This window comes from Hordeum vulgare, chromosome 3H, assembly GCF_904849725.1.
Source record: "Hordeum vulgare subsp. vulgare chromosome 3H, MorexV3_pseudomolecules_assembly, whole genome shotgun sequence".
NCBI classification, from domain to species: domain Eukaryota; kingdom Viridiplantae; phylum Streptophyta; class Magnoliopsida; order Poales; family Poaceae; genus Hordeum; species Hordeum vulgare.
In genome coordinates this window covers 544854353-544867277 of record NC_058520.1, presented here as the reverse complement: position 1 = coordinate 544867277, position 12925 = coordinate 544854353, and the positions used below count along the sequence as shown (strand labels likewise).

The 12925-nt window shown below is 47.5% G+C and overlaps 1 protein-coding gene across 1 annotated transcript; it reads left to right on the top strand.

The window, feature by feature from the left end:
- Window positions 1-10238: 10238 nt before the first annotated feature.
- LOC123444864 lies at window positions 10239-12712 on the top strand. Its single transcript, XM_045121729.1, has 2 exons — window positions 10239-12138; window positions 12231-12712. The coding sequence occupies exons 1-2, from the start codon at window positions 10916-10918 to the stop codon at window positions 12457-12459; spliced, it is 1452 nt and encodes a 483-aa protein (XP_044977664.1). The 5' UTR covers window positions 10239-10915; the 3' UTR covers window positions 12460-12712.
- The last annotated feature ends 213 nt before the right edge of the window (window positions 12713-12925 follow it).

The following is a 12925-nucleotide window of genomic DNA, read 5'->3' as shown; positions in this document are numbered from 1 at the left end:
CATTCTCACTTTGGGGATTGGTGCAACCTTCAACGGTGCATCCAAACCCCGTGATATGATACGCTTTATCACACATAGGCCACCTTATATCTACCTTAGAATAGTCACCATACCTACATATCATGGTATTTCCATAGCCATTCCGAGATATATCGCCATGTAACTTCCACTATTACATCACTTGACTTGTGTGTTCATCATCATATTACTTTGCATGATCATGTAGCTCACATAGTATTCATGGTGCAGCCACCATTCATGATCATTCACATGTTTATGCTAGATCATTGCACATCCTGGTACACTCCTAGAGGCATTCATATGGAGTCATTTCTTTCATCATCATAGAGTTGTAAGTAGATAAAAGTGTGATGTTCATTATTACTAGATGATGCCCCGCACATTGCTGCGGGAACCTTGGTAATTAAAACATATGCATAAATAGATGCTAGAAAACTAAAACTATTACAAAACAAAATTAAGAATACTCTTGGGATATATTTAAAAAACAATAAACTATATGAAGCATGTGATAAAATGTCGTGTCAAAAGCGAGATCTATTGGATTGAAGTCAAACGGGGTGCCATTTTAAACCAAAATGTGTAACATATGACCTACATATGTTTGCTCGCTCCAAATGTACAACATACAAATATATGTTGTCATGCCACCGCGTATTCCCGCATAAAAATAAGTAAGACAAATTAACATGCATGGTTGCATTAATAGATTAGTGCACAAATTATAACTTATGACTACATGCATGACTTGATGATGTTGGAAATGTGCCCTAGAGGCAATAATAAATTAGTTATTATTATATTTCTTAGTTCATGATAATCGTTTATTATCCATGCTATAATTGTATTGATTGGAAACACAATACTTGTGTGGATACATAGACAAAACACTGTCCCTAGTAAGCCTCTAGTTGACTAGCTCGTTGATCAAAGATGGTCAAGGTTTCCTGGCCATAGGCAAGTGTTGCCACTTGATAACGGGATCACATCATTAGGAGAATCATGTGACGGACTAGACCCAAACTAATAGACGTAGCATGTTGATCGTGTCATTTTGTTGCTACTGTTTTCTGCGTGTCAAGTATTTGTTCCTATGACCATGAGATCATATAACTCACTGACACCGGAGGAATACTTTGTGTGTATCAAACGTCGCAACATAACTGGGTGACTATAAAGATGCTCTACAGGTATCTCCGAAGGTGTTCGTTGAGTTAGTATGGATCGAGACTGGGATTTGTCACTCCGTATGACGAGAGGTATCTCGGGGCCCACTCGGTAATACAACATCACACACAAGCCTTGCAAGCAATGTAACTTAGTGTGAGTTGCGGGATCTTGTATTACGGAACGAGTAAAGAGACTTGCCGGTAAACTAGATTGAAATAGGTATGCGGATACTGACGATTGAATCTCGGGCAAGTAACATACCGAAGGACAAAGGGAATGACATACGGGATTATATGAATCCTTGGCACTGAGGTTCAAACGATAAGATCTTCGTAGAATATGTAGGATCCAATATGGGCATCCAGGTCCCGCTATTGGATATTGACCGAGGAGTCTCTCGGGTCATGTCTACATAGTTCTCGAACCCGCAGGGTCTGCACACTTAAGGTTCGACGTTGTTTTTATGCGTATTTGAGTTATATGGTTGGTTACCGAATGTTGTTCGGAATCCCGGATGAGATCACGGACGTCACGAGGGTTTCCTGAATGGTCCGGAAACTAAGATTGATATATAGGATGACCTCATTTGATTACCGGAAGGTTTTCGGAGTTACCGGGAATGACGAATGGGTTCCGGGTGTTCACCGGGGGGGGGGGGGGGGCAAGAAGCCCATAGGCCTTGGGGGTGGCGCACCAGCCCTTAGTGGGCTGGTGGGACAGCCCAGGAAGGCCCTATGCGCCATAGGAAGAAAATCAAATAGAAAAAAAAGAGGAGGTGGGAAAAGGGGGAAGGACTCCTCCTTCCAAACCTAGTTGGACTTGGTTTGGAAGGGGAGGGTTCCCCCCTTTGGTTCGGCCGAACCCCTTGGGGGTCCTTGGACCCCAAGGCAAGCCTCCCCCTCTTCCCCCTATATATACGGAGGTTTTAGGGCTGATTTGACACAACTTTGCCACGGCAGCCCGACCACATATCTCCACGGTTTTACCTCTAGATCGCGTTTCTGCGGAGCTCGGGTGGAGCCCTGCTGAGATAAGATCACCACCAACCTCCGGAGCGCCGTCACGCTGCTGAAGAACTCATCTACCTCTCCGTCTCTCTTGCTGGATCTAGAAGGCCGAGATCATCGTCGAGCTGTACGTGTGCTGAACGCGGAGGTGCCGTCCGTTCGCACTAGATCGTGGGACTGATCGCGGGACGGTTCGCGGGGCGGATCGAGGGACGTGAGGACGTTCCACTACATCAACCGCGTTCAGTGACGCTTCTGTTGTGCGGTCTACAAGGGTACATAGATCGAACATCCCCTGTCGTAGATGGACATCACCATGATAGGTCTTGGTGCGCGTAGGAAAATTTTTGTTTCCCATGCGACGTTCCCCAACAGATGATGTGGCTTTGTTGCATTAATAGGAAAAATAGGTAGTGGGTTGCAACTAAGAATAGAGGATTAGAGCATTGTCTTGGTGAGGAAAGGATGATGGAGACAATGATTCCCCCACAAGTCGGGATGAGACTCCAGATGAAAAATGAAAAATGGGGGATGGCAAATGAGCCCACCAAGAAAAAAAGAAGGAAAAAAAGAAAGAAAGAAAGAAAGAAAGAAAAAAGAAAGAAAGATAAAAAGATAAAAAGATAAAAATAAAGAAAGAAGAAAGAAGAAAGATGAAAGAAAAAAAGGAAATAAATGAGAGAAAAAACGAGAAGGGACGATGCTACTACATCTTTTTCCACACTTCTGCTCAAGGGAAGCACCATATTTTCCATATAGAGAGTCTCATGTTTTGTCGTTTTCATATGCTAGTGGGATTTTTTCATTATAGAACTTGGCATGTATATTCCGATGACAGGCTTCCTCAAGTGCATGAGGTCTTTCTGAACAAGCAATTTGGATGCACACCCACTTAGTTTCCGTTGATCTTTCATACACTTATAGCTCTAGTGCATCTGTGTCATGGAAATCTCTACTCCTTGCATTGATATCGAATGATGGGCATCTCCATAGCCCGTTGGTCTGCCTACTTGATGGGAGACTCTCTTCTCCACTTTTACTCCTTTTTTATGCCTACCACCATACTCTATTCCACCCATATGCTCTATTCCACCCATACTCTACACTAGCATCAATACCCATGTCATCTATCTCAAGATCAACACACAATACAAATAATCATAGTTGTTCTCCCAAGGAGGATCAAATCTCTGTAAATCTTTGTCTTGGTAGTATGGACGTGTTCCGTCTTTTCACATATCCATAAGGTTAATTATCAACCATTGTAAAAGAATGAGTAGAATTATTTATTAATTCTTATTTCATGAATTCAAAGTACAAACCGTGCATGGTTGCAAAGCCGCAAAATTAGTCATTGAACCTTTGTTTTGTTGTCCACTAAGCGAGACTTATATATGAACCACTCCCTCTATTTCTAAATACATGTCTTTTTAAAGATTCCACTACAAACTACATATGAATGTATATAGAGATACTTTAGAGTGTAAATTCACTCATTTTACTTTGTATGTAGTCTATAATGAAATCTCTAACAAGAATTATATTTAGGAATGAAGGGAGTACAATGTATGCAATTAACAAGGTCAATGCTATTAGTTATTTATGCCTTAATAGGTTATTTCAGGTTCAACATGTATACCAAATCCAATTGTATTCAACCATATACACATTGTTCAATATATATGTACTATTCTTGTCACATACACATGTAGCTATTCTTGCACATGTTGATATGGACTCTAATGTGTGAATTTGGACCAAGACCCCTTACTAGCTATGGGATGAGGGGGCGGGGAGGTCAAGGCGGTTGACTAGCGGCCTTGCCGAGGGTCAAGCCTAAATTGTAGTTATTTTTTTCTCAATGTAACGACTTAAGGTTGTCAGATTTGAATAAATTTACATTGTTGGGGTCCAATTTGAAGTAGACCAACTGTTCTTTGTCAATGAATTTAACAAGAATATGGATGAACTACAATATTTGATCCCATTATTGTTGGAATTATGCCCTAGAGGCAATAATAAATATAGTTATTATTATAATTCCTGTATCAAGATAATTGTTTATTATCCATGCTATAATTGTATTGAGTGAAGACTTATATACATGTGTGGATACATAGACAAAACACTGTCCCTAGCAAGCCTCTAGTTGGCTAGCCAGTTGATCAAAGATAGTCAGGGTCTTCTCATTATATACAAGCTGTTGTTGCTTGATAACTTGATCACGTCATTAGGAGAATCACGTGATGGACTAGACCCAAACTAATAGACGTAGCATGTTCATCGTGTCATTTTGTTGCTACTGTTTTCTGCGTGTCAAGTATTTGTTCCTATGACCGTGAGATCAGATAACTCACTGACACCGGAGGAATGCTTTGTGTATATCAAACGTCGCAACGTAACTGGGTGACTATAAAGATGCTCTACAGGTATCTCCGAAGGTGTTCGTTGAGTTAGTATGGATCGAGACTGGGATTTGTCACTCCGTGTGACGGAGAGGTATCTCGGGGCCCACTCGGTAATACAACATCACACACAAGCCTTGCACGCAATGTGACTTAGTGTAAGTTGCGGGATCTTGTATTACGGAACGAGTAAAGAGACTTGCCGGTAAACGAGATTGAAATAGGTATGCGGATACTGACGGTCGAATCTCGGGCAAGTAACATACCGAAGGACAAAGGGAATGACATACGGGATTATATGAATCCTTGGCACTAAGGTTCAAACGATAAGATCTTCGTAGAATATGGGGGATCAAATATGGGCATCCAGGTCCCGCTATTGGATATTGACCGAGGAGTCACTCGGGTCATGTCTACATAGTTCTCGAACCCGCAGGGTCTGCACACTTAAGGTTCGACGTTGTTTTATGCGTATTTGAGTTATATGGTTGGTTACCTAATGTTGTTCGGAGTCCCGGATGAGATCACGGACGTCACGAGGGTTTCCGGAATGGTTCGGAAACAAAGAATGATATATAGGATGACCTCATTTGATTACCGGAAGGTTTCTAGAGTTACCGGGAATGTACCGGTAATGACGAATGGGTTCCGGGTGTTCATCGGGGGGGGGGGGGGGGCAACCCACCCCGGGGAAGCCCATAGGCCTTGGGGGTGGTGCACCAGCCCTTGGTGGGCTGGTGGGACAGCCCAAGAAGGCCCTATGCGCCAAGGATAGAAAATCAAAGAGAAAAGAAAAAAAAAGAGGTGGGAAAGGAGAGAAGGACTCCACTTTCCAATCCTAGTTGGACTAGGATTGGAGGACTCCTCCTCCCCTTGGTGCGCAGCCCTTGGGGCTCCTTGAGCCTCAAGGCAAGCCTCCCCTCCCTCCTCCTATATATATGGAGCAATTAGGGCTGATTTGAGACAACTTTTCAAGGGCAGCCCGACCACATACCTCCACGGTTTTACCTCTAGATCGCGTTTCTGCGGAGCTCGGGCGGAGCCCTGCCGAGATTAGATCACCACCAACCTCCGGAGCGCCGTCACGCTGCCGGAGAACTCATCTACCTCTCCGTCTCTCTTGCTGGATCAAGAAGGCCGAGATCATCGTCGAGTTGTACGTGTGCTGAACGCGTAGGTGCCGTCCATTCGGCACTAGATCGTGGGACGGATCGTAGAACGGTTCGTGGGACGGTTCGCGGGGCGGATCGAGGGACGTGAGGACGTTCCACTACATCAACCGCGTTCACTAACGCTTCTGCTGTGCGATCTACAAGGGTACGTAGATTGGAAATCCCCTCTCGTAGATGGACATCACCATGATAGGTCTTCGTGCGCGTAGGAATTTTTTGTTTCCCATGCGACGTTCCCCAACAGTGGCATGATTAGCTAGGTTCATGCGTAGATGTCTTCTCGAGTAGAACACAAAAGTTTTTGTGGGCGGTGATGTGCGTTTTGCTGCCCTCCTTGGTCTTTTCTTGATTCCGCGGTATTGTTGGATTGAAGCGGCTTGGACCGACATTACTCGTACGCTTACGAGAGACTGGTTTCATCGCTACGAGTAACCCTGTTGCTCAAAGATGACTGGCAAGTGTCGGTTTCTCCAACTTTAGTTGAATCGGATTTGACCGAGGAGGTCCTTGGATAAGGTTAAATAGAAATTCATATATCTCCGTTGTGGTGTTTGCATAAGTAGGATGCGATCCTACTAGATACCCATGGTCACCACGTAAAACATGCAACAACAAAATTAGAGGACGTCTAACTTGTTTTTGCAGGGTATGCTTGTGATGTGATATGGCCAATGATGTGATGTGATATATTGGATGTATGAGATGATCATGTTGTAATAGATAATATCGACTTGCACGTCGATGGTACGGCAACCGGCAGGAGCCATAGGGTTGTCTTAAAACTAACGTTTGTGCTTGCAGATGCGTTTACTATTTTGCTAGGATGTAGCTTTAGTAGTAATAGCATGAGTAGCACGACAACCCTGATGGCGACACGTTGATGGAGATCATGGTGTGGCGCCGGTGACAAGAAGATCGTGACGGTGCTTTGGTGATGGAGATCAAGGAGCACGTGATGATGGCCATATCATGTCACTTATGAATTGCATGTGATGTTAATCCTTTTATGCACCTTATTTTGCTTAGAACGACGGTAGCATTATGAGGTGATCTCTCACTAAAATTTCAAGACGAAATTGTGTTCTCCCCGACTGTGCACCGTTGCTACAGTTTGTCGTTTCGAGACACCACGTGATGATCGGGTGTGATAGACTCAACGTTCACATACAACAGGTGCAAAACAGTTGCACACGCGGAACACTCGGGTTAAGCTTGACGAGCCTAGCATGTGCAGACATGGCCTCGGAACACATGAGACCGAAAGGTCGATCATGAATCATATAGTTGATATGATTAGCATAGGGATGCTTACCACCGAAACTATACTCAACTCACGTGATGATCGGACTTGAGCTAGTGTAAGTGGGTCATGAACCACTCAAATGACTAGAGAGATGTACTTTTTGAGTGGGAGTTTAGCAAGTAATTTGATTAAGTTAAACTCTAATTATCTTGAACACAGTCTAAGTCCACTTTGAATATATTTGTGTTGTAGATCATGGCTCACACGATAGTCACCCTGAATTTTAATACGTTCCTAGAGAAAGCTAAGTTGAAAGATGATGGAAGCAACTTTGTAGACTGGGCTCATAATCTTAAGTTGATCCTACAAGCTGGGAAGAAGGATTATGTCCTTGATGCTACGCTAGGAGATGAACCACCCGCTACGGCTGACCAGGATGTTAAGAACGCTTGGTTAACACGTAAGGAGGACTACTCAGTAGTTCAATGTGCAGTCTTGTATGGCTTAGAACCGGGACTTCAACGTCGCTTTGAGCGTCATGGAGCATATGAGATGTTCCAGGAGTTGAAGTTTATCTTTCAGAAGAACGCCTCGATCGAGAGGTATGAGACCTCCGATAAATTCTATGCTTGCAAGATGGAGGAGAATTCGTCTGTTAGTGAACATGTGCTCAAAATGTCTGGGTACTCAAACCGTCTAGCTGAGCTGGGGGTTGAACTCCCACAAGAGGCTATCACTGACAGAATTCTTCAATCACTGCCGCCAAGCTATAAGGGTTTTGTGTTGAACTACAACATGCAAGGGATGAACAAGTCACCCGGCGAGTTGTTTGCGATGCTGAAAGTCGTAGAATCTGAACTCCGTAAAGAGCATCAAGTGTTGATGGTGAATAAGACCACTAGTTTCAAGAGAAACGGCAAAGGCAAGAAGGGTAATTCAAAGAAGAGCGGCAAGCCTGTTGCCAATCCGATGAAGAAACCCAAAGCTAGACCTAAGCCTGAAACAGAGTGCTACTATTGCAAGGATATGGGTCACTGGAAGCGCAACTGCCCCAAGTATCTGGCTGATAAGAAGGCGGCCAAAGAAAAATCAGGTATATTTGATATACATGTTATTGATGTGTACTTAACCAGCTCTCGTAGTAGTGCCTGGGTATTTGATACCGGTTCTGTTGCTCATATTTGCAACTCGAAACAGGAACTGCGGAATAGGCGAAGGCTGACGAAAGATGAAGTGACGATGCGCGTAGGAAATGGTTCCAAGATTGATATATAGGATGACCTCATTTGATTACTGGAAGGTTTTTGGAGTTACCAGGAATGTACCGGGAATGACGAATGGGTTCCGGGTGTTCACCGGGGGGGGGGGGGCAACCCAACCCGGGGAAGCCTATAGGCCTTGGGGGTGGCGCACCAGCCCTTGGTGGGCTGGTGGGATAGCCCAAGAAGGCCCTATGCGCCAAGGATAGAAAATCAAAGAGAAAAGAAAAAAAGAGGTGGGAAAGGAGAGAAGGACTCCACTTTCCAATCCTAGTTGGACTAGGATTGGAGGAGCAGGACTCCTCCCCTTGGTGCGCAGCCCTTGGGGCTCCTTGAGCCTCAAGGCAAGCCTCCCCTCCCTCCTCCTATATATATGGAGCAATTAGGGCTGATTTGAGACAACTTTTTAAGGGCAGTCCGACCACATACCTCCACGGTTTTACCTCTAGATCGCGTTTCTACGGAGCTCGGGCGGAGCCCTGCCGAGATTAGATCACCACCAACCTTCGGAGCGCCGTCACGCTGCTGGAGAACTCATCTACCTCTCCGTCTCTCTTGCTGGATTAAGAAGGCCGAGATCATCGTCGAGCTGTACGTGTGCTGAACGCGGAGGTGCCGTCCGTTCGGCACTAGATCGTGGGATGGATCGCGGGACGGTTCGTGGGACGGTTCGCGGGGCGGATCGAGGGACGTGAGGACGTTCCACTACATCAACAACGTCCACTAACGCTTCTGCTGTGCGATCTACAAGGGTACGTAGATCGGAAATCCCCTCTTGTAGATGGACATCACCATGATAGGTCTTCGTACGCGTAGAATTTTTTTTGTTTCCCATGCAACGTTTCCCAACAATTATATCTGATGTAGTTTGGGACAAGCATGTGATTCAACTTGTGCAATCCTCGTTCTAATTCGAACACAAACAATGCAGAAACAATCGTCCAGGCCAAGCGCCCTTTTAAACAGTACATTTTGGTTTCTTTTTAGGTACACGTACACGCATGGTTTAAAAAACCAAACCGACGATCAAACAGCGCGGTCTTCGGTTCAGCTTTTTACCGGTTACACCGTCGGTTCATCTGTTTGTTGTCCGGTTTCTATACCGTAAATAATATATTTTGTGTAGTAGCGTCATATCAAATAGATGTAAAATACAACAATTTACTTGAATTTGTCAAGAAAGTAGGCTAGCCAAGATGGTTATTGGTCCAAAGGTGCAATTTATACACCTATATTTAGCATCGAAAGTCTCTGCGCACATCCGACTGCAGTCTCAAAGTCTTGTAAGTATTTCGTGTTACAAAGATTGATAAGCACACATAAATGAATTCGGTAAAAAATAATTGTTACATGAGTTTTTCTTTGCAAGAACACTTTCGATCTATTCAGCAATCATTATGACAGTACAACAAACATCAGAAATAATAAAAATTCATATAAATCCATAGACCAACCTCGTGAACTAACACCCAGAATTAACCGTTACATCTATTATTATGTAACCTTTTGTGATCCGAGGGAGAATGTCGTTTTGAAGCTTAGCCACCATGGAGGACAAATTTTTTGAAAAAAAAATCAGAAATCAAAATTTTTTAGTTTCAATAAATCTGAAAAAATATACAACTAAACATCGACATGATCACTGTGTGTAAAATTTTAGGCCCAAATACTTTGAAACGCGACCCATAAAAAATAAATTCATGACCTAAAATGATGAATAATAGCATGTATTAAAAAGTATCAGATTTGGCTTTTTTGCATTGCCCTCATTTTAAAGTATTTCGTTTTAAAAATTTACACACTTATGTATTATACCTCCATCTATTTATGTATTTTTGATTTTTTTTTAAATGTTAAAATCCGAATTTTTATGAAATTTTAAATTTTCTTTTGACGGTCTACATGGAACCCGGCCTCCAAAAGCAATTTCCATGATTTGAAGCATCTATAATTTCTACTACTATAATTTTGCCCAGTTTAAATAAAGTTACATGTCAATAGAAAAAAGTTGGCTACAAGCCAAGAACACAGGTCGATGACGACTGCTGAGAGAAGATGCCGGCCGTACAGAGAATAGAGAGACATGCCCGCAAAAAACAAAAGAAAAAAAAAGAGGAGAGAGAGACGGTGATCTGCAGATTCTTTGAGCACACCCACGCTCACGCCCTGTGAGGCACGAAATAAATAGCAGGACCTGCCCACACTAGGCACACTAGACGAAACACACTCTTCGTCTCCGCCCAACACCCCTCGTCGTCTCTGCGTCCCTCTTCATCTTCCATCCTCGGGCCATTTCCATTTGCGTCGAGTGAGCGCTAATTTTGGGCCGTCTCTATATTAAGGACGGGCGAAATATCATTTCCGTCCCCGACGACTATATAATTCCCGCGGAGGCGGTCACCGACTCACCGTAATACCAGTGCTCGATCGCTCGCTCGCTTCACGAGCTCCCTGGGTCTGGGTCTGGGTCTGGGTGAGGAGGTTGACCAGGGCACCTTCCGGATCCTGAATTAAGGCCACCGTTCGTTTCCCCTCCCCTCCCTTGCATTTAGCCTCTCACCGTTGTGGAGCGAGCCGCGGGCCATTTCCCAACCGTCATTCCGGTGGTGGCCGGGCGCGAGGTTGCGGTGAGTGACTCATGGGCATCCAGGTCGCGTCCTCCTCCCCGTCCTCCTCTCTGGGCGCCGGCTGCATGAGTCTGTCGAGGGCCCAGTCGTCGTCGTCGTCGTCGCTGGCCGCCTGGAGCGTCGGCATCGCCCGCCGGCGCGCCGGGCACGCCATGGTGACGCGCGCCCTCAGCGCCAGCATTGACAGCGTCGGCAGCCACGGCGGGGATGACGAGGAGTTCCTGAGGAGGATCCAGGAGCTCGCCGTCGGGCTGCACCCGGGCGCCGGCGGCTGCGGCTGGCCGGCCAGCGTGGAGCGGAGCGCCAGCAGCGTCGGGCTGCCGCTGTCGCTCAGGATGCTCAAGCGCAAGAAGCGGCAGCAGTGGCAGCGCAGCCGGTGGAACGACCGGCTGCCCGACCGCGCCGGCGAGTCCGGCCGTGGCGCGGTGGGGCGAGCTTTCTCGTCCATGGTGCTCATCATCCGGGAGCTCCAGAGCTTCGCGCTGCAGATGCGGCAGGCGCTCTTCTACGAGGACATGCAGAGCGTGCTCGCGCGTGTCCACGCCGAGATGGACGCCTCCTTCGTCTGGCTCTTCCAGCACATCTTCGCCGGCACCCCCGCCCTCATGGTCTCCGTTATGCTCCTCCTCGCCAACTTCACCGTCTACTCCATGGGTGACAACATCGCGATGGCTGCCAACCTCCCGCCTCCGCAGCCCACTGTGGCGGCCGTCGCAATGCTCGACGCCCAGCACGCGGAGCAGTCCCGTCCTGATCAGCGGTTCGACAGTGTGTCGCTCAAGCTCAACTCGTTCTCCATTGGCCGCACGGCCTCGGTGGACGGGAGCAGCGGCGGCGGCGGCAAGGCTCGGCCGGTCGCCGGGGCCACCGGCGACGATCGCTCGGACGAATCCTGCTACCGGCAAAGCGGCGCGGTGCTTCCTCAGGACGAGTCACAGGCGACGCCGGTGGGGGCGGCCGCGGAGGACACGGAGGACGAGCTGGTCATCTGGAGAAGGATAGCCGAGGAGGCGACGAGAATGCAGGCGAGCGTGCGCGTCGAGGCTCTGATGGACCCGGACATCCTGGGGCAGCTCGTCGCGCCGGTGGAGGCCAAGTTGGACACGGAGGACCTGGCCGATTACGCGAGGACGGAGCAGAGATACGCGATGGCCGTGTCCGAGGAGCCGAGCAACGCGCTGCTGCTGGCCAACTTCGCGCAGTTCCTGTACCTGGTGCAGCGCGATCACGACCGGTACGCCATGGCGCCACCAAAACTGTTCGACACAATGGCATCGTCTTTTTTTTTACCGTCGCTGACGGGCGGTGCGTTTTTCCTGATCGCAGGGCGGAGCACTACTTCAAGCGGGCGGTGCGCGCGGAGCAGCCGGCGGACGCGGAGACGCTGGGGTGGTACGCGACGTTCCTGTGGAAGGCGCGCGACGACCTGGCGGCCGCGGAGGAGACGTTCCAGGAGGCCATCGCCGCCGAGCCCAGCAACGGGCACCACGCGGCGGCCTACGCGCACTTCCTGTGGAACACGGGCGGCGAGGACACATGCTACCCCCTCGACTGACGCGCGCGCCCACCGGCCGGCCTCCGAGATCCAGCAGCGCACCCCATCGATACGTCCCAGAACACGAAGAAAAAGAGTATAGTAGTAGTAGAAAGAGAGACGAGAGAGAGAGGATTTTTTTCCTACACCCAGCAAGAAAGTCCACGCACTTGTCTTCCCATGTGCTTGGCCAACCACGAAGCAAATACTACCACTACGCTTACAAGTTCAGCTTATACATTCACACGGCAGAGTGCAAGAACCTCTCGTTTTACTTTGGCCTGTCTCTTGCCGCCGGGGTTGCTGGTGATGGTATACTGGGAGAGGAAGGGTGCAATGGCCGGTGGGCGTCGGTGCATGCCGCGATGAATGTTCCGCGGCTTGCTTCCTCTTCCCCTTTCTGGAAATCCAGCGAGTGGGGGCAGTTGGCCGGAGACGGCGGGAGGGCGAGGGTGTGGTAGATCGGGCGCGCGGCTCCACGGGTTTG

Bases quoted from the DNA above. Each gene is read 5' to 3' on its own strand.
- LOC123444864 (XM_045121729.1), top strand. From the start codon at position 10,916: ATGGGCATCCAGGTCGCGTCCTCCTCCCCGTCCTCCTCTCTGGGCGCC. The intron at 12,139-12,230 runs GTACGCCATGGC...TCCTGATCGCAG, and splicing joins GTGCAGCGCGATCACGACCG to GGCGGAGCACTACTTCAAGC.